At 42.9% G+C, this 22,720-nt stretch overlaps 1 protein-coding gene across 1 annotated transcript in view; it reads right to left on the bottom strand.

Moving 5' to 3' along the window:
• Positions 1–593: 593 nt before the first annotated feature.
• VPS35L (VPS35 endosomal protein sorting factor like) overlaps positions 594–22,720 on the bottom strand; it is a 71,944-nt gene continuing 49,817 nt past the window's right edge. The window contains exons 26-30 of the mRNA XM_054994689.1: positions 11,051–11,190; positions 9,649–9,814; positions 5,970–6,088; positions 1,702–1,848; positions 594–930 (exon numbers count right to left, since the gene is read on the bottom strand). Coding sequence (XP_054850664.1) covers positions 832–930; positions 1,702–1,848; positions 5,970–6,088; positions 9,649–9,814; positions 11,051–11,190 — 671 coding nt within the window. The 3' untranslated portion in view covers positions 594–831. The remainder of the gene's footprint in view (positions 931–1,701; positions 1,849–5,969; positions 6,089–9,648; positions 9,815–11,050; positions 11,191–22,720) is intronic.

Below are 22,720 nucleotides of genomic sequence, written 5' to 3'. Positions count from 1 at the left end.
GGTTAAGTGTATAATGTCCCCTGTTGTGCAGTTATCTGTTCATCCTTTGCTCAAACAAGTGTGTTAACTAGAAATTTAAAAGAGAAAAAATTATAAATCCCTCACTGGGGTTTATAATCAAGGCAAAAGAAGGCTGGATCACGCATCATAATAAGCGTCCCTTATAGTTGCAAAACAGCCAGCTAAACAATGCTAGGAAAGATCTGTATTCATGCCTAGTGCATCCTTTTCTTGATTAGAACCCACTCCCCTTTTATTTGGAGCTTAAGCACAAAAGATCCCTGAACACATTTGCTTCCAAGCCCCTCTCAGAATCTCTCCTAGACTTCTTTTAGCGGTTCTCTCCTTTTCCATTATGTGTTTCAATTACACCAAGCCACGTATTTGGGAAAGGGTTGAAAGCTGTTCTAGGACAGCTGCTGTTTATCAGATGTATGAGACAATCTCTTTCAAGGCAGCAACGCTGCAGAACCACTGCTTGCAGTGTCACTGCAAAGTAAGCTTCCTCTTCTCTTCACAGCCACATCAAGATTGGGGGTATGAAAGTTATTCCCCCTTCTGAAACCGAAAGATAAATTTTATTAACCCCAAAGTCAGCATTTAAATCACTCTTTAATGTTTTAAGGGCTGTACAGCTGGGAAACAAAGACTCGTTTCAAAGATGATTGCAGTTCAGTCAGGACGGTTTTCCCTTCTGCCTCCAACAGAATAAATCTTTCACGCACCAAGGGACGCTTCAAAATGAAAAGATATTGAACTCCAATAACAGCTGAAGATGCAGCCTATATTTTATCGGCCTTGGCAATTTGCCTTCCAGGTGCTCTTGATTCATCAGGTCCTTGACTGCAGAGGAAGTCTGAGTGCCAGCTCTGTAAAATGCTTCAACTCTGGGTGTTTGCTTTGCCTCTTAATATAGTCCAAGGTTTTTACCTAGAATGGGGAGGGAAGGAGAACCAGATTTTTCTATACAACAGGACAAGCAAATACCTTATCTCCCTGTGCCACTTGGGGAACTTCCTCCCCTGCCCCACCCGTTGCCTATTCTATGCCAGCACTAAAGGTGGAAAACCAAGATTCAGTGGGCTGTCTTTCATTTGGGAAAGAGTGAGCTTGCATCCCTTACGGCTGCAAAAAAAAAAGGGGGGGGGGTTTCAAAATATTCAGGCAGTATCTGGAGAGGAAAATCCCTGAAGTCAAAGAGCTGTTCAGTAGAAACTGGGTCAGGACTCCAGTGCCTCGTGTAGCTTCCCTCACCCTTTCCCATGATCAACGCAAGCAGGTATGCAAATTAAATACTGCATAATGTATGCACTGCAGTGTCTAAGTTGCTTTGGAGAAAAACTTCTGGTTTATTATTTTATGTTGGGGATAGAGAACAAACTGACCTCACAGTAAGGTTCAACAACAAAGGTAATTTTTTTCAAGGTCTACCAGTTGGAAAGAGCTGAGCACTTGATCACATGGATCTCTTCCTCCAGCATGAGGAGCCTTCTGCTGACTCAAAAGGCTTAAATCAGCAGAAGGTTCCTTTGTGCTAGAGGGAAGTGCCACTGTTAGCAGCACAGAGCTAACCCTTATTCTGCTAAGCCAAGATTTCTACAAGTTGAAAATACAGAACACAACTCCCCCCCCCCCCGCAAAGACCAAGCTTACACCCCCATGTACACAGCAATTTCAAAGCCTCTCTCTGGCTCCCCTTACCATAGTTTTTGTGTCTGCAAAGCCGTGTTTCTGAGCCAGGTTCCACAGGTTCACGGTGAGCTGATTGAGTTTGTTGTTCCGCACATCTCCATGAGCCAAAATGCTATTGAAGAAGTAGAGCGCCAACTGGCTCTGTCGCTTTAAAGTCTACAATTTTTTAAAACAAGGGATTCATTAGTTCAGCAGTCAATGACAAAGTGGGTGGTGGTGGGAATCCACTGGTTCAATATTGTCTAACAACACTATGCTAACAACATTTACTACTCTTTATTATTGGAAAAGATTCGGTGCATGAAGTCAGGGCAGGAAAGGTTCTGGTGATGACATACCAATAAGGCATTGTAGATATGTCCGTTTTCCATTAATGACCACTGCATAGGTTAAAGTGAACATCGCTAAGAAGCCCAATACAATAAAGTCACATTCTTGTTATGAGAAAACTGCAGTCCCTTCAAGCAAAACAAGGTCCTCAGATCCCTGTTGTACCTCTGTTTGTTTTCCAGTTAGGGGAGGCACCACGGTTCAGTGGCAGAGCAGGCAGAAAGCCTCAGGTTCAGTCCCTGGCATCTCCAGCGCATGCGAAGACCTCTGCCTGAGACCCTGCAGAGCTGCTGCCAGTCTGAACAGACAACAGTGTCCTTGAGGGACTGACAGTTTGATTCGGTATAAGGCAGCTTCATGTATACAGTTTCATTCAGAAACAGTTTACAGTACAATCCCAACGCTGCTCAGCATTGCACTGTTATTTATGTAATGTGCCCTAGACTAGATAAATCCACAAGGAAAATTGGGACCAAAATCTAGTCTGGAATAACCCATACTTTTAAAATCTTAAATGTCAGGAAGATGAATTACGAAACTATGCACTGATGACATTTCACACCTAAAATATTGACAAGACAAACATTTGGTCAGGCTGATCTTGGAAATGTTGTGTTTGATGGGTGATTGCCTACATATATGGTGGATCATGCTGAAATTGGGATAATGGGATGCAAGAAAATTGTAGCAGCAACATCACATGAAGCAATGTCTATTAAAAATATTCATTTTGTTCCTGTTTCCATCCTCCAATGTTAATGATATCCAAAGCCCACCATGGATGAGCTTCCTGTTTTGTCTTCACAGGACATCAAACAATGGAAGAGTAACAGAAAAATCTTTCACTCATCACCGGAAGATGAATGGGCATTTTTTAAAAGTATACTATTAAAGAAAAAAACTTATTCATTAGCTTAGCCTCACAAGTAACTTTGGTGTTTGAGAAAGTGTTTATATGTTGTGCAGAGACGCAAGGAAGACTAAAAGATAAATCCCTTCAACACACATTATAAACAAAAGGGGAACCAGCAAGAGTAAATAATAATATGACAAGGAAGAAGAATGGTTGAATTATTCACAGTTATTCTGAAATGCTTCAGCAATCTAATATTGTAAATGAAATTGTTTGACATTTCGTTAGGACCAATCTGAACACCCCAAAGGAGCAAAAAGACTTTTTGAGTTCCTCAGAATGCTAATTAAAGCTAAACGTTTAGTATTAAAGAAGGGAGAGGGAAAACCTCATGATTCGAGATGTGATGGGAAAGTCCCCAAATCTGCCATTTGCAGTTTTCTTGAAACAGAAATCAGATGTTGCTTCAGACCAAAATGTTGACCAAAACAGCAAATAGCTGCTTTTTATTGTTCTAGCTGATAAATCTTAAAATTGGAAGATGGGTTCTCTTGTAAAGCAGAGAGCAGGATTATTATGATTTATGCCATAATCAGCCTTGCCTTTCTTTAGAAAGGCCAAATGAAAGATTGCCAAGATTTTTCTCACTAACAGGACGGAGCAGCCCTCCTCAGCCTTGCTTCAGTCTGTGTCCTTTCCCCTCTTGACTTACCTTCTGCTTGCCTACTATAACACAACGAACCCACTAGAGGCAGAGTGTCATTGTGTGATGCATGTGAATTCGTGATCGCTAGTGCTAGCATTGCAAAAGTAGCAAAAAGTAAGGTCAATTTCTAAAACACAGGGATAAAAATTTATAGAAGCAGCAGTGGTGGCAACAGCTAGGGAAGCCTTACACAATGGCATTACGAGTCTCACAAGCCCACTGCCAAGCCTTGGAGTAACACCAACAAGCTGATGGCACTAAACCCCACTGAGCGGGCTGGATGCTCTTTTGAAACTGCCCCTCTCCGGTATCTCACTCCCAGAAAATTAGCTGCCATGTATTCTAAAAGATCATCTTTATGTCGGAAAGGATGTGGTGAACCAGGAACTTATTTACATTGGTGGTGGAAATGTTGTTATATAGAAGAATTTTGGGAAACAATTTTAAACCCAATATTTGTTTTGACTGGATATAAAATACCAATGAAACCTGAGCTGATATTCCTACATCAATGGGATGATATAGATATATTCCTCAAATTAGGCAAGACCTTATAAATATCTTTTTAATGGCAGCAAAAAATGCAATAGCACTTAGATGGAAAGATCATACTATACCTACAATAACAAATTGGTATTCAAAAATCTGGGACCACTTCATATTTGAGAAGATTAATGATGGAATTTATCAAGCTGAAAACTTCCCCCAAACAACAAAGTTTATGGAAAACGGTTTCCTTTCTTTGAATTTATTAGAAGTGAAAATATACAGCTACCAAATAAAACTTATCAAACAATTTTGAATTTATAAAACTAGAGTAGACCAGCTCATTTATAGGACTTAATAGTTTAATATAATTATATATAAGTTAATATTATTTAGTATTGTATTTAGTAAGTAAAATTATATTAGCAAGATATATTACACCTGTATGGATAACCTGCAGTTCATTTATCTTTGAAATAAATATGATTTTTTTTTAAAAAAAAACCTGCCCCTTTCTCAGGATTTCCTTTTTTGTTCCGCTCCCTTGGAAAGAAAAACACCCTCAGTTCCGAGGCAGAGCCGCCCTGCCATCTTGACGAGGGATCAAATCAGCAGAAGCATACTTGGAAGCAGCCAAGCAGCTCTGGCCAACCTGCCACATCAATTGACTCATTTCATAGTTCACTTGAGCAGCCCTGTGCGAATTACTGCTGAAGCCAGAAAAAGGAAGGGAAGGGAAGACACCGCCCAGTCCTGCTGACAGAACAGTTTTTACAACACCCGCTAAACGAGAAAGGGCTTCAGCGAAACTCCAATATGGGGGAAAGTTCCCCAAGGAAGAAGCTGCTGCTACATTCCAAAAATACATCAGGTCCTCCACAGGGTAACAAGCTGCTTATTCAGAGTCCAAACAATGGTCCATTAAACCCAGTACTGCTGACCATGGTTGGTAGAGGTGTTTCACAGCTCCACAACCTTTAACTGGAGATGCCAAAGATTGAACAAAATGCACACAATACAGCAACACTGTGTTGTGATCTCTCCCCAATTAACTATAAACATCCAAGATACTGAGCATGTCTTGGTGTTTCAGAAGGTATGCTGCTCTTCCTCAAAGTCTCAGAAAAGGCATGCAGATAGGGTGGAGGGGAGGAATCCATTGATCTCAAATTAACTGAGCAAAAAAGACCATTGTAAACCAACCAGTTCTTGTGTTCAATGTCGTTTTAATATTTTCCTTTAGGCAACATCACAATCACACGTAGTTGACAAACATCCGTTCAGAGAGTGACCACCTCGGGGGGTCGCTCCCGACGGGAGAATGGCAACGGGTATGCCCGGCTGAATATCCTGTTTCGCTATACACACGCTTCTTCAAAAGCCTCCGTATAATTGCCTCTCCAGTAGCCTGCTCCAGTGTTCAGAGAAGGAGGCTTTTGAAGAAGCGTGTGTATAGCGAAACGGGATATTCAGCCGGGCATACCCGTTGCCATTCTCCCGTCGGGAGCGACCCCCCGGGGTGGTCACTCTCTGAACGGATGTTTGTCAACTACGTGTGATTGTGATGTTGCCTAAAGGAAAATATTAAAACGACATTGAACACAAGAACTGGTTGGTTTACAACGGTCTTTTTTGCTCAGACTTTGTCGTGCTTGTCAGTGACTGTTCCCCCCCCCTTTCTGTTCTCAAATTAACTGAACCAAAGAAAGCTCACATCAGAAGGTACTGATGCATGTGGATAACCAAAAAGGCACGAAGAGCTCAAAATAAAACAAAAATAGCACAAAGGAAACCCTTTCCCCCCATCCAACCTAGAGATGCTGTATTCGACCACCAATAAATGCTGTTCATCTCATTTTGCTTCCAAAAATTACATTGCCAATGGGAAGGCATGTCTCTTACCTCATCTTTTCCAAGGCTCTTAAGATGCTCCAGGATCTGAGCTATTACTGTTTCACACAGCTTGCTGGTTTCTGCCAGAAATTTGGTATCGCCACCATACAAGGTATCATTGGATTCCACTAAGAAAACAGGATGTTCCAAATTAAAAAAAAAAAAAACAGGCAAAGGGAGAAAGTAAACAAACATTCACTTGACTTTAGAAGACTATTTTTCCTTCAGCAATTTAGCCATTCAAAACACCTACAAGTCTATTCAATTCTTGCTTGGCTTTCATTACACTAAGACCTCTCATTCTAGGAGGAGGAATCTAAAGTGTTTTCTCAGCAACGGAGACTCATATAATGGGACTGGGGAGGGAAAGGGAAGAAATACTTAAGATCTATAAGCTGTTCTGTGGACTTTATGGTCAAAAAGCAGGATAGCTAGTTTGGTGTAGTGGTTAAGAGCGCGGGACTCTAATCTGGAGAACCGGGTTTGATTCCCCACTCCTCCACTTGAAGCCAGCTGGGTGACCCTGGGCTAGTCACAGTTCTCTGGAGCTCTCTCAGCCCCACCCACCTCACAGGATGTTTTGTTGTGGGGATAATAATGACATACTTTGTAAACTGCTCTGAGTGGACATTAACTTATCTTGAAGGGCGGTATATAAATCGAATGTTATTATTATTAAAAATTTACCTTTGTAGATTTGGAGGTGGAAGAAGCATTTGCTTTGGAAAAAAATAACCATTTCCCCTTCTCCCCTTTTAAAAAAGGATTCCTGCCTGAAGGGTTATATAGAGAAGTAAAGTGTTGCACACCCTGCCATGAAATTGGTCCATCCACAGTACAAGATGTGGGAACATACAAGAAGAACGACCTCGGCACCTGCGAAGTTCCACAAAGATGCTTCCTTTTACAGTCTGATGTTTAGGTCTGTTACTTATCTTTTCCCTGCAAGCTGCAGAAATCAAGTCTATTTTGGCCTCTGAAACCCACAGGGAAAAATAACCAGACTTCTAAACATATAAAATACAAATACCCTCTGCAAATTGTACAGAAGTTCTGAGATTCAGTTTCTTCTGGGAACTACACTAATGAGTTGTCTGTCTAATTATTCTGACTTGATTAAAACCTCTGTTTGAAATATGAGAGAAAAAACTGCTCCTCTTGCAGTGCATTCTTTGATTTTGGAAAGAAATGCTTTTTCAAATTTTAGCCTTGCACCCAAAATCAGAACCTTGATCGCAGTTGAATTCCTGATAAGTTCATTAGAAAAAAACCCTACTGAACATGATGATTTCAGGCTCAATTCTCATATTATGATTGTGCGTGTTTAAATACTAATGCAAGAACTGGACCTACATATGTTAAGCTTGAAAAACATGCTGCTGAACTTGCTCACTCTTGGGGCCAATTCTTGCATTGCCGTTTGAATACGATGAGGGTTACTTTTAGGGTATTCATCTCCATGTCTGGTAGTGGTTCTATAATGTGGCAACTGGCAACATAAACTGCTGTCCTCAGGTGGAGCATATGGGGGCGGGGGGGGGGGGGTTGGCAGCCTCTGCTGCTGATCCACTTCTCTCTTTCTCTCTCTCTCTCTCTCATACACATACACACAAGCTGGAGCAGCCATCTTCCCCCCCCCCCTCCTAATTCCCCAGTTGCCTTTAAAGAAAGTGCAGTAAGCGATACACATCACAGTGCCTGGATGGGAGGTGTCCTGAGAGCCAGTATGGTATAGTGGCTAAAGTGACGGACTAGGATCTGGGCCACCCGGGTTTGATGCCCTGATCTGCCCTGACAGTTCACTGGGTGACTGTGGGCCACGCACTCTCAGCCTAACCTACTTCACATGGTTTGTTGTAAGGAAAAAACAGAAGAGAGGAGAATGATGTAAGCCACTTTGGTTTCTCACTGGGGAGAAAGGCAGTATATAAATGAAGATGATAAAAAAATAAAATAATCCCATGCATACCATCTTGAGTTCCATGATGAAAGAAAGATGGACCATAAATTTAACAAATAACCAAAAGCCTACCTATGCCCTAGTTCTTGAGGCAGCCTATAAATTAGAAGATGCATTAAAACCAACCTTAAGTTTAAAAATGCACAGAACTGTTACCTATTCCCAAAGGCCTAGGAAAACCCTCTTTAAAGAAGCACTGAACACTCCAAAGAGTAGTCACCAGACTCAAATGCAATAAGCAAGTTCCTCAAATGAGGGGCCACAAGTAGAGTAAACCCCATTTTTGGTGATGCCTACCTGCCCAGAGTAACAAATGAATACACTCTCTCTCTCTCTCTCTCTCTCTCTCTCTCTCTCTCTCACACACACACACACACACACACACACACACAATTTTGATCATCATCGTGATGGAGGGGGCAAAGCGTTATTATTTATATTTTTCTTATGAGAATTAAGCATGAGCATGACTGCACCACCAGTAAGATATTAAAGCTTCAAATACCTGAAGGCTTTCAAGAACCAAGTGCTTGACAGTCACCAAAACAAAACAGTATTTAATCCCATGTTTTGCACAAATAAGGTTTGCAACACATGGATTAAGCGCTTAGGCTCTTTGTGGAAGATACTAATCCAATTGCAAACTCAGTATGTACTTAGTCATAGGATGGTGAGGAGGAGGACTCCAGCTAGTAAGCGTTTCTGAAGTGCATTCCTGGGTAAACAAGCACTGAGTCCCCTGTCCAACCAGGGCTGAAGTTAAAGAGAGTTGTGTGGGCCCAGCTACTGGGTGCATCAAATCCATGCAAAGGAGGGGAAGATTCTTTATTTGCAGGCTTCATTAATACAGCTTGAGGAGCATGGACCATATGAAAGGCGCCCACAACTGCTCTATTTTGTTCACTGTTAAGAGATGAAACTCAATTCAACACTAGAGATGCACACAGAGTCCTGGCACAAAGTTTTTGATTACCCCTCTTTCCTTTGCTTCCCTTATCTTCCATGTGTTGCTAAGACTTCTCCTTGCATGACAGTGAAAATTCACCCAGTTCACATTGCCTTGCTCACTTTGCAGGGTGGTGGGTGGTGGAGAATCATGCAATCATGGTCACCATGCGACAGGCTATTCGCATGAAAGTTCACAACCCGAAGCGGTTTGCAGCACAGGGGAGGGGTTCACACTGCTCCTCTACTCTACCATGCAACTGAGGCATCACTCACAGTTCAACGCAGGCACCAGACGTAGTCTAAGTATGTGGAACAGCCCATGTTCACATTTCTCCCTTGTTATCTTTCCTCTCCCATCACTCTCCTCTCTTTGGTTTTCTCCATAATGTCTCATTTGAGAAGGTAAATACCTTGGCATAGGGAGTGGTCTTGCCCATTAGATATATGTGGCTCAGATCCTACGCTCCATTTCTGCTCGGAGTAGGAAACTCTGCTCATGGACGAGAGGGAGCACTTTTCTAAACAATTACCTTCCCCCCACACACACTATAACCCCCTACTTATGTTCCTTGAGGGCTAAGACCCAGATGACTACAGTGGGAACTGAGGAAGTGGATATTTATGCAGCACAGACCCACTTGCTCAGCACAGACTGCAAGGCATGTATGTATAAACAGTTCCCTAGTCCTTAATGAGGCAACATTTGATATAATGATTGGGGAGGGGGTGATTTCTAAAGAAACACAGCCACCTCTGCAGCATCAAAAGCTCACACTTTACCTTTGTCGATATGATAGATGTAGGTCTCCTGACTCATGGCTGAAAGCAGATGCAGAACATTTGCATAAATCCGGACTTTATCGTCACTGTTGTCTTCCCAGGTGTAGTCCTGGATAACATTAAGCAGCCCTCGCACGAGAAACAACACACCCTGTTCAGGGTGATCCTAAAAAGGATAAATACCAAGATAATGACTAATCACAACCGACCAATTTCTCCCCCTGCTCCAAACTAGCAACAATTAAAACAAACCCTCTAAAGGTGTGTAACCCGCATGTAAGCTATTAAAATCATCATAATGTCATGTTTGAAGATGTTTCTGTCAGCTCAGCTGTCTGTTAGCCGCCAAACACCTAGACAGAAAGGCTTCAGAGTAATTAGAAAAGCTTGAAGGTATCACCGTAGCTATCTCATGTCAATCAGTTTAACAGTGAGCAAGTTTTAAACAGAGGTGGTGTTTCAGATTGCAGATTGGATCCTGAGTAGATTTCCGCTAACAGAAGTTTTTTTTGGGGGGGGGGGAGTTTCACTGATTCCACCCTCTCACTGAAGATCTCCCATTTACTTCATACTATTCCTCAGGGTCCCCTGTCTATCTCCTTGGAGCAGCATTTCAGGAAGCATTCCAGCCACGGGTTGTGTGTGTGTGTTGAAGTCCCATTCCACCATTGGAAATGCCTTCTGCCGGTGAAGATCTACAGTAGGATCCAAGCTTATGGACTGGAAGGACCAGCAATTTGGACATTGCTAGTCAGAAGTCTGACCTTCCCCACCTGCATAAATGCACCAGCCACCCAAACTCACCTGATCCCCAGCATGTGTTTGTTTGGGAATGAAGGACATGTAACTGGAGGCTGCTCAAGGGCTCTGAACTCAAGCATTGCCCTTTCAAGGTTCCTTTCCTTCCTCAGTTTCAGCTCAGTCAGTGGGCCATAAAAGCTCAATGAAGCTTTGCCCGTTGCCCTAGAAAGGTCTGCACTACCCTTGAGCTGTCCCTGGTTCTTAAGATCCTCTGATTCTCTCTGCTACCTAATTATTGATCCCCCAATGGGGGATCCAAAGCTGCTTACGATATTTTCTCCTCCATTTTTATCCTGTGAGATAGGTTAGGCCAAGACAGACTGATGATGCTAGGTCCACCAGTTGCTCACTTCTTGAAACTCCCGGGCTGCTGCTGACTGTTCTTAGACTAAAAGAAAGGGTATATGCAACAGACTTCTCCTTCCCGAAAATCATTCTTACATCTAGGAAGCACGTCATGATATGTATGTGTACGTAATTCCCTATATGCAGTACAACCCAGATTCAGGCTTGCTATGTCATCTGCCATTTGCAAGCCTAACTTGCAAAAGACAACAGTTTCAAGCCCAGAAAAGGAGGGTTAAAATGTTAGCTTACTTACTGGAACGATTAGTAAAGTGGAAAAGAAATTACAGAGGAATTCCAGGAGGAATGCTTCCGAGGGCCGCATCTTCCCATCTATGTTGATCATCTTCGGAACCTCAGGTACAAGACTTATGGCAGCTTTGAAAAAAGCGTCCGCTATAAAAAGATAAGTTGCCATAGCATCAGCAAGTGGAACCCAGATTCATCGGCACACCTATACGTTTTCAACATAGTTTAAAGCAGAGGCTTGACATCTTGAAGGCCACTGGATTGCATGTGGTACTCAACACTCTGTTGTGCTACCCTGCTGTTGTTAGAAAGTTAAAAATCCTACCTTTGGGGAAGGTTTTGGTCTTGCATATAAATACTGGGAGGGCAAAAATTCTAGCATGGCTCTCATGCCAAACAAAGTGTCCTACTCTGGCACTCAGGTTAAAGAATTTATAAAGCAATAGGACTAAAAACCCAGGCAATTCTCATCCAGTCCCATTCTATATGTTGGAAAACTGAGATCCAGGGCACATAAATACTTTGCGGTAAAAATACGATCATCTGAGACCCAGGAACTGACACATGCTAAAGGGAGCAGAAAAAGGGAAGGCAGATTTTCCACATTCAGACGGGTAGCTGTATTAGTCTGTAGCAATGGAAAAGAGCAAGAGTCCAGGAGCACCTATAAGACTAACAAAATTAGTGGTACAGTATCTTCAGATACAAGTATCTGAAGAAGTGAGCTGTGGCTCACGAAAACTCATACCCTACCACTAATTTTATTAGACTTACAGGTGCTCCTGGACTCTTGCTCTTTTCATCTGCCAGACTGTCTCTTTTGCAAAGATTCACACATCTTATAGTTTAAAGAAAGCTTGCAGAAAGACATGTCATTTAAAAACTCAAATGTATGAGAAGGACCTCTCCTTTTTCAGAAAACGTTTCTCTTCTGGCCCCTTAACCTAAAGAGGAACACAAAATCCTTGTCACTGTTCAGAAAATTTGCTTCCTTTTAACGGGCATATTTATTTCTAACATGGAGGGAGGGGTTTTGTGCCTTTGTTAAGGATGTGTTAATTTGTACAGCCAGCTTTACAGAAATCAATGATCTCACTTCTCCCAAGGGGTACAAAGGCAAAAAAAAAGGTGTGGATTTTCATCCTAGAACAAATATACACATTATAACAACTTCTGTGGTTGTTATCTTGCTGTAAATGCACGTGATACACATTGCTTATAATCACAGCATACAAAACTTCTATCTCAATGGGGGCAGGGGAGAATAGCCCACACCAGAATTTCCTGGCTCTTACAATTACTTCAAAATATACAATTTTGAAATCTTTCTTTAAATTTAGGCTTTATCCATTCACCAACTTGCATGTAACTTTCCCTGTTCTAAAGGCTTGTGGTGAACAGTAGGGGTGTGCAAGCCAAAAATTTTCGGCTAAAGCAGAAAGCCGAAAGAGGATTCTCTTTCATATAAGCCGAAAGCCGAAACGGCCAGCCGTTTCGGCTTTCGGCTTACCGGCTTTTTCAATGGGAAAATGCCTCCGGCGTCTTCCCGGACGTCTGGGGGAGGCATTTTCCCACCGAATCAGCCCAAAATTGGTGGGGACCTTCCTCTAACCCCTCTCTACAAACCCCCCAAGTTTCAGACCGATTGGACTTTGGGGGGCCATGTTATGGCCCCCCAAAGCAGGTCCCCCTATCCTCCCATAAGAAAGCGAAGGAGCAGCATATTGTTAGCATGCTGCTGCTCATCTTCTTCATTATTTCCTATGGGGAAAAATGAAGAAGCAGGCTTCCTTTGCCAGGGGTGGCATTTTGCACCCTCAGGGGCCCTTCTCCCACCCCTCCTCCCACCCCCCACCAAGGCTCAGTCTGCTCCCACTTGGGGGGGCCATTTCATGGCCTCCCCAAGTAGGTGCTCTAATCTCATTCTCTACCACTGACAGCTGGGGGAGGCTTGTCTTGCCAGGGGTGGCATTTTGCATGCAAAATGCCCCCCAACCCTCTGGGGCCCTTCTCCCACCCCCCACCAAGGCTCAGACTGCTCCCACTTGGGGGGGGCCATTTCATGGCCTCCCCAAGTAGGTGCTCTCATCTCTACCACTGACAGCTGGGGGAGGCTTGTCTTGCCAGGGGTGGCATTTTGCATGCAAAATGCCCCCCAGCCCTCTGGGGCCCTTCTCCCACCCTTCCTCCCACCCCCCACCAAGGCTCAGACTGCTCCCACTTGGGGGGGCCATTTCATGGCCTCCCCAAGTAGGTGCTCTCAGTGCTGCCATGCCCTTTGGTGTTCCCCCCTGCTGTGTAACCTAAAGCTGTTCAAGAAATAAAGTGTTTTTGACAGGAATCGTGCTTTGTGATTCTCTGATGTTAAGTGAGTTGTGTTATTTTTCTGTGTGGGGGACTGCTGGTGTAATGTGTCATTATGCTTTGCCTACTTGTACTTTGGAAGGGAGAAAATAATTTTTTAAAAACTTTATTTTGTGTTGTTCTTGTTTTATTCTTTGTTGTGCAGTCGGTTCCCATCATAGGGAACAATGGGGCTGGCTGGCCAGCCATCTCTGTAGGTGGTGGGGGAATTTGAGGGAGGGTGTCTGTGGTTCAGGTGCTCTTTCACAGGGACCAGCTGGCACTCAGAAGTGTGCCCACCATTGTGGCACCCCTGGGCTGTGCAGAATTGCCCAGGGAAAGAGAGTTTAGAAGTTCCCAGCATAGGGAACAAAGGGAGAGGGCTGGCCTTTGCCAGCCTGTTCCTGGGGTTATGGGTGTGGGGCTGCTGGGGGTGGATTTGGGTCTGTGAGGGGCTAATGTGGGGATTTGGGTCTGTGTGTGGCAGCTGGGGGGGAATTGGGTTTGTGTGGGGCTGTAGGGGGTGGACTTTGGGGGCTGAGAGCACCTACTTGGGGAGGCCATGAAATGGCCCCCCAAGTGGGAGCAGTCTGAGCCTTGGTGGGGGGTGGGAGGAAGGGTGGGAGAAGGGCCCCAGAGGGCTGGGGGGCATTTTGCATGCAAAATGCCACCCCTGGCAAGACAAGCCTCCCCCAGCTGTCAGTGGTAGAGATGAGAGCACCTACTTGGGGAGGCCATGAAATGGCCCCCCCCAAGTGGGAGCAGTCTGAGCCTTGGTGGGGGGTGGGAGAAGAGCCCCAGAGGGTTGGGGGGCATTTTGCATGCAAAATGCTACCCCTGGCAAGACAAGCCTCCCCCAGCTGTCAGTGGTAGAGAATGAGATTAGAGCACCTACTTGGGGAGGCCATGAAATGGTCCCCCCAAGTGGGAGCAGGCTGAGCCTTGGTGGGGGGTGGGAGGAGGGGTGGGAGAAGGGCCCCTGAGGGTGAGGGGGCATTTTGCATGCAAAATGCCACCCCTGGCAAAGGAAGCCTGCTTCTTCATTTTTCCCCATAGGAAATAATGAAGAAGATGAGCAGCAGCATGCTAACAATATGCTGCTCCTTCGCTTTCTTATGGGAGGATAGGGGGACCTGCTTTGGGGGGCCATAACATGGCCCCCCAAAGTCCAATCGGTCTGAAACTTGGGGGGTTTGTAGAGAGGGGTTAGAGGAAGGTCCCCACCAATTTTGGGCTGATTCGGTGGGAAAATGCCTCCCCCAGACGTCCGGGAAGACGCCGGAAGCATTTTCCCATTGAAAAAGCCTAAAGCCGAAACGTTTCGGCTTTTTTTCTTTCGGCTAGCCGAAACGTTTCGGCTTAGCCCGAAACGTTTCGGCTAACCTGAAAGAAGCCGAAACACTTTTGTTTCGGCTTTCTTTCGGCTTTCAGAAAGCTGAAATGCACATCCCTAGTGAACAGCAATGCTTAAAAAAAACAAAAGAACAAAACCAGAAGACAGCTTTTAAATTCCAGCCCTTGATGAAGCAAAACAAGACTCTCAGAATTGTGAAGATGACATGCACCTGTCCATTTGTGTGATGTTACACATCTTCAAGACAGGCAACCGATTTAGCCAAGGCTGCTAGTAGAAGAAAATCTCTGTGGAGTGGATACCTATCATTGCTAGTGCACATGCAGGCAGATGCATGTGCGTGGAAAGTAAGTGTCCATGCAGCATACAGCCAGCCATTTCGTACACTGCAGCCATCAAGATAGATTTTGGACTGGAGGTAGCACATTACTGGATAAATATTTTTTTTCTAATAAATCTTTAGCCAAAAGAACATCCACCGTCCTCACTTTTGAATCTACAGGAGGGAAACTGTATAATAAAACAAATGCTGTTAACAATCAAGACTTCTCACCTGTTTTGGAAACAAATGCATTTTCTGTTTGATTAAAATTTTCTAAATGTGCTGTGACCAATTAGGGACTGGGTGTAATGTATGCCTGCCTAGAAGTTCCTCCTAGAAGTCCAAGGCACCGTATGCGGTATGTGGAAATGTACTTCAGCAGTGTTTGAGAATGGGCCTTGCGAAGTATTGGAGGAGGGGATTACAAGCACATGTCTATTTCCATCTGTGAAATGTTGTAGAGTATGGGGACACATGGTCTAGGAACCATTCCTCCCTCCATTTTTCTAATAATTTACCTGACATTTGTAAAGCATCCAGAACAACAAAGGCCAAAGAAGCTAGGAGAGGAGATGCTGAGGAATGGGTGGGTTTGCCAAAACCGGAAAGGGCAGACAATATATATCTTGTGAGCAAAAGGCGTCTATTTATATCCTCAAATCCTGTGCAGGCTTTCTTCAGAAAGCTGTGATGGCTTGAGGAACAAAAGCAGCTCCTCGAATCACTCTCAGAAATGCAAAACAGATTCAGTGAACATGTCCACAACTTAAAAAACGAAAGCAAAAGATACCATCTTTCTAAGACAATAATAAGTTTAAGCATACGGTTAATGATTAAGTATGATGATAATGCTCTGAACTCTCTAAATTGCTAAAAGCTTCACATAAGTTCTCTCAGCAATTTTTACAAGAGGACAGTGAAGCAGTCTAGTATTATTATTCTCATATGGCAAAGTCTTGGTATTGGAGGAGAGTATTACAGATCCTGTGGTCCACCAAAAAGACAAATAAGAGGGTTCCAGATGAAATCAAGCCTGGATTCTTCCTAGAAACTAAAATGTCTAACCTGAGGCTATTGTACTTTGGTAGCATTGTGAGAAGATGAGACTAACTGTAAAAAGCAATAATGCTAGGAAAAGTTGTCGGCATTAAGAAAAGAGGAAGACACAACATGAGATAGTGTGACTCAATAATGGCAGCCACAGCCTTTAGTTTGCAAGGCATGAGCAAGGTTGTCAATTATATGATGTTTTGGAGGTTGTTCATTCATAGGGTCAGCAAGTCAGAAGCAATCTGATGACATATAGTGTACACACACACACACACACACACACACACACACACACACACACACAAAACAAAAAAGGAGATGGACTTAGGAAGTGGTGCAGTGTCTAACATAGTGATTCAACTGCGATCAATAAGAAACAGCTTTGAGATCTGGGGCAGGCAATAGAAGAAGAGTTCAAGAGGTGCTGGGCCCAACTGCCATCTAGGCCTCCCTTAAGCATCAATCACTTTGTGGGAGAGACACCAAGGACCCCTTCCAGAATCTGCAGTCACTCTTGTGTATATTAATACTGCTAGTGGCATTGTCTTTTTCTTACAAAAAAGGAAGAAGGGAAGAATATGCAGCCACTTGTTTTTCCCCCACTGGAACTATGAACATGTCATAGGGGAGGAGAAGGGCCATGGTTCAGTTGCAGAGCATCTCTTGGCATGCAGAAGGTCTCAAGTTCAATCCCCAGCATCTCCAATTAAAAGGATTAGGTAATGTGAAAGACCTCTGACTGAAATCTAGGAGCGCGGCTGCCAGTCTGAATAGACCATACTGACCTTGAGGGACCAGTGGTTTGATTCAATATAGGCAGCTCCATGTAGTCATGACTGAAAGATTGTGTATGGTTTCCAGGGGTCAGAACATGAGGTCAGAAGGAAGAGTCCTAAAAGAAATCTTGGTTCTGAAGGGTACTGAATACTACCGCCAGGAGGAAACATCAGGGGCTCTCTTTCGGAACGGCAGGTAGTTCTGATAGAAAAAAATTAAGGAAATGTATAGGAAGCAGCTGAGAACCAGATGGGAACAAAGATAATCAAAAGGGGGGATTACGTAGATTGGGAAGCCTCCATAGACCTTTTATGGACCACCTTTTCAGCCATCTCTCTCTCTCTCTCTGACACACACACAGCACTATGACTGGACATGAAATACGGCATGTTAAATCTGAAATACACAGCCTCTGTCCATTGCTAGTGTGCGCTAGCAGCGTGCTCGGCAAGGGGGGGGGGCAGCACTCGTTGCAATAAATTGCTACTGCAGCTTTCCTAGATTCCAATTAATAGCTTGTGCACTACACCGTATGCAGTCTAGTTTATGCTTCACTAAATTTTCTCCTGCGTAACAGCTTTTTCTTCATTCTGGTTGACCACTAAGCTATAAATCCTTCCGTAGAGCCCCATTATATCCTTCCTAAGGGTGTGACCTTCAGAAAAGGGAAAAAAATTAATGGCCTGTTCTAAGAGGGTCTAGATAGGCTTGGGGGGGGGTTATAATCTGGTTTTGACAGTTATAAATTATGGCAGTGCGGGGGGGGGGGGCGTTTCCAAAGGCTTTTGCTTTGCTAACTCCCTCTTTGAAAGGCTGGGGATCCTATGTGACTCTTTAGAACGAGCTCAGAGTGTTGGACTACGATCTGGGAATCCCAGGTTCAAATCTCCACTCTGCCATTGAAGCTCACTGGGTGACACTTTCTCAGAGTAACCTACCTCGCAGAGTTGCTGTTAGGTTGGAGGGGAGAATATTGTAAGCCACTTTGGGTCCCCATTAGGAAGAAAAGTGGGGAATAAATGAAGTAAATAAACGTGCTGATAAAATGTCTGGGGTGACGTAAGGCACACTTTTAAAAATCACTTTTATAAAGGGGGTTTATAAAGGTAGCAGTGATCTTGTACACTGTTCTTCTGTGTGTGTGTTTTATCTATACTGAGATATTTTCCTTATTATTGTTTTAGAGCCAAACTACATGTTACTTGGAGAACCTTGTTCTGATCTCTCTGATGTACTGTTTGTTTTTAAAAAGAAGCTGCAAAGTGGGAGGAGAAAAGTTGGATCAGACAACGGGGAAGTGGTAGAGGGTAATCCTTTCCCTTAGGTGCCATATTTACATAAAAAAACCCATCGTCTTCTATTAGAAAAGATACCCCTCTCTTTGCCCATAGGCTAATGGCAGTTGAGTAGGGGAGGTGTTTCATTTCAAGAAATGGCACTGAGGGACAGTTAAGGCCCTTCCTTCCCCTACACTGAAGTCCAATCCTACTCCAGGTCACGTTCCCCCTGTAGCGATTCGTTTAGGCTACAATATATATTGGAGGGGAATCACAGACTACCAATGTAACATGCAATTTAGCATTTTTAAAGCTTGCCATCTGCAATTGACAAGCGATTTTATACAACCCAATAGAACAAAACTAATATGTGGTTCTACACTGTGCCCCATCCTTAAACTCAGGGGACAGAAAACTATCATTCCACCTTGCATCAAAGTACCTTCAAAATGAAGATTTCCTCTGGGACCTTTCCTTCTTATCCTTTTATTCTGACCCCTTGGAAAAACATACTCTCTTTCAGACATGCTTGTCGTTCCAGTGGAAAAAGACAGGTGGCTGCATTTCTTCTAATCCCCCCTCCCCAGTGTTGTGAGGCAGTCAATAAAAAGAAGCTAAAATTATGGCGGGGAGGAGGAGGAAAGAGATCACAATGTCTTTCCTTCCTCATTTCTGGATGAATCTGAAAATGCATTTTCCAGGTCATGGGAGGAAAAAAAATCCTGCTTTGCTTTCAGATTGGGGAATGAAGCTTACAGAAATATTAGATCAACCACAGCACTGTGTACTTTTGAACTCTCAATGTAGATTTATTCAGTGAACTTAAACAATACAAATCCCACCCTGATGTGTGTTTTCCATTTTTATCAATCCCTCGGTGAAATTAGTCATACATAAAAGCCCGAATTAGTTAGATAGTTCTCGGCATGTTGTACATTATTCTTCAAGCACGCAAAGACATTAACAGCATCAAGAAGACCAAAATGTCAGGAAAAAACCCTATGCTGTTTCAATGTCACATGCTCAAACCAATGCTGTGAGAAATGGAGAATTAACAAGCATGCTGGACATTTTGCCAGCAGAGTTTCTCATTTTATCCAGCGCATTATCCGGGAGTGGAAGCATGCCTGCTGAGGATTTATCATTCTGTCTTGACAGCATTACTCTGAGGAATCTCACAAAGTAATTCAATTAAGCCTGGCGGGCCATATATTAAGCCTTCCCACAGCTTGCCTATGCTTCCAACTCTACCTTTTAAAATATTCAAGCATCTTCTTATGATGTGGGCATGCTAAATTTGTGCCCTAGCTCTGAAGGGGTATCTTCTATCTACTTTTTTTTGGTTTGCATTAATGAAAGTTGTAGCATAAGTATACCCATTTTTACTTGATGTCAAAGTTTGCTAAGGGGGTATTAAAAATGCAAAAAGGCTGCCCCCACCGTAATTTGCAAATTAAAGGAAAGGAAACTCCACGGGGGTTATAGTCGGTACTATATACAGTACAGCATGTAAACTCTCAAAAAATAATTTAATCACTGTTAAACTTTTACAAATAACCAAAGTTACAATGTTCAATGTATATTTACACAGTTTCACTATCACAGTATTCAGAACAACATTCAAAGTATCCAGAATGAACCTGCAAAGTAAATTAACCCGTGTCCCAGTGACGTATCTTCTTGAAAGTCACACAAGAACCAATGTCCTCTTTGTAGTCAGTTGAAATGTGATGTCACAATGCAATGACTGCGGGGATAAATCATTCCTCCAAACTTGTTCCAACGCAAGCTACTTGTCCTAAACGGAAAAAAGAGACATGCCCAATCTTTCTTTTTTCCGTTTAGGACAAGTAGCTTGCGTTGGAACAAGTTTGGAGGAATGATTTATCCCCGCAGTCATTGCATTGTGACATCACATTTCAACTGACTACAAAGAGGACATTGGTTCTTGTGTGACTTTCAAGAAGATACGTCACTGGGACACGGGTTAATTTACTTTGCAGGTTCATTCTGGATACTTTGAATGTTGTTCTGAATACTGTGATAGTGAAACTGTGTAAATATACATTGAACATTGTAACTTTGGTTATTTGTAAAAGTTTAACAGTGATTAAATTATTTTTTGAGAGTTTACATGCTGTACTGTATATAGTACCGACTATAACCCCCGTGGAGTTTCCTTTCCTTTAATTTGCAAAAAAAAGGGGGTATTAAAGGCTGTCTAGAATATACTCAGTTGCACCACATCATAGGTTTGGTACTCTACAGACAACTACATAACTCATCATTCACTGCAAAGGAATTAAAAAAAATACTCAAGAGTGTTCATTCCAATGCTTCTGTATAGCACCGAAGGTAGGAAGAGACAGCAAGAGAAAAAATCTTGAAAAGAAACAGGGATATTTGAAATCTGAACCTCCAATTTCAGCATCTTGCCTTAGAAAAACTTGACATTTCGCCATCATTTATTTTTTATAGAATTATTTGCAACCTATATTTCTATTTCACACAATATTAAATACTCAAGGAGAAGAAAGGGCTCTTGTAGTAGAGTTTTTAACATACCAGATAACTTAAGATTACTTTATCCATACATGCATCCTTCAGTGACAGCATAGGTTAAAATTTTGAACATGCATACACACACTCTAATTATCTGGGTGGAGGGGGAAAACCCTAATGAGTTAATCACAGAACAGGAACCAAAAATGATTTCACACTGGGGTCTTTGCCTTGGTTTGTCTGTAAACAAGCCAAATAAACACAAAATCTATCATACTGACTTAGCAGCTCTATTGTTTTAAGAACACATTTGGATGGGAGAGTCAGCTCCACTCTAAATCCCTCTGCCCGGATGATACATGCAGCATCATTTCTAAACAAAGAAATAAACCAGCAGCCTTGCGGTAAAAAAGCCTTAGTCAGCTTCCTAGGTCAGCTTGTTTGCATGCATTGCTGGAAATTACTAGCGAAAGTACAATGCTGACACTATCCATTACACCCCTGAAAAGGAGAAGATTTTAAGCCCCTCTCCCTTGTATATATCTGGAATTATCCAAATGTGAAAGGACTGTGCCATGTACAGCAGGATGCAAAAATTCCTCTGTTAGAACAAACTCTAAAAAGAGTAGTTTAAAGATGGGACAGTCCGTCCCAGAAGTCTCTTTCACATTCAAAAATACATCAAGATGAGAAGGATATACAAACGGCTATCACCCAATCTGTGAGCTACCAGGTCATTAGGTACAAGAACCATCTTGTATAGACTCAAACCAATGGTTTGTCTAGCCCAGTATTGGTTCAACGTGCAATTTGTGAGTCAAAAAAGCCCCGACAGGCTCATTCTAACAAGGGAGGGACTCACTCATTGACCGTCCCTTCACATCTTTTAAAATGATAACGCATGAAACAGCTCTCAGCCTTCAGCTTAGTTCAAGACACTTGAGCATTCTCTCCGCTGAACACAGACAACGGCCAACAAAGCTTGCATCTACTAGCAAGCTGTGTGAGGATGTATAAAGTGTTAGTAGCAAGCTCTCATGTGGAGAGATGAACCTGTGACAACTTCATGCAAGGGGAATCCCAATGGTGAGCTAGTACAGTGCAGTGAATATTAGGCAGAAGGGAGGACCAGGTTCAAATTCTCCTTTGGCTCCGACACTGGCTGGGTAACCTTGGGCCCATCACTCTCTCATAGAGATGATAGGATAAAATGGGGAAGAGAGAGCCATCCGATCCCTTCGCTCTTCTGAGCTCCTTAGAGAAAGGCTGGATTTAAAAAGAGAAATCCCAAACAGCCTCTACCTACTGCTTGATCCTCATCTTGACACAAGGAATCACAGGCTATAAATGTTTACTTTGAAACTACTCACCACAAGTTCAATGGGACTTGTGTGTGTATGTGTTATTGTGGCTGCCTCCTCCTAAACAAGCCGTACTAATCCTTGATCATTAATCATCTTGTGGCACAAACTCTATCAACTAAACACTAAGAATTCCACACAACAGCTTGTCCTAAACTCTTTTGTTTCCCAACCAATCCAGAGTTTAAAGTAGAGGCAGAAATGTAACACAAACTATTTTTTCATACTCTCCCATATGCTAAATAAAAAAGCATACACATTTCTAGAGAAGGGAAAGGAAAAGTTCATATGATTGAGACGTTTTATAATAATAGCAATAACCTTGTGCTTATATACTGCTCTTCAGGACAGATTAATACCACACTCAGAGTGGTTAATAACGAAGTGTTATTATTATCCCCACAGCAGATACCCTCTGAGGTGGGTGGGGCTGAGAGAGCTCTGAGAGAGCTGTGACTGATTCAAGATCACTAAGCTGGCTTCAAGCATTGGAGTGGGGAATCAAACCCAGCTCTCCTGATTAGAGTGCTGCCACTCTTAATCGATACCCCAAACTGGCTCTTATGAAAATAACAAAACTGGAATAGAGGCTTTAATCACAGTGCTTCTATGCAAGTATTAACTTTTTGAGGTAACTGTTAGAATTTCCTTTTCAGTAATTAAATATTTAACTACCATTATTTAGCACAAT

The sequence above is a fragment of the Eublepharis macularius genome, chromosome 12 (assembly GCF_028583425.1).
Source record: "Eublepharis macularius isolate TG4126 chromosome 12, MPM_Emac_v1.0, whole genome shotgun sequence".
Lineage (NCBI taxonomy): Eukaryota > Metazoa > Chordata > Lepidosauria > Squamata > Eublepharidae > Eublepharis > Eublepharis macularius.
This window is presented reverse-complemented; position numbering and strand designations above follow the sequence as displayed.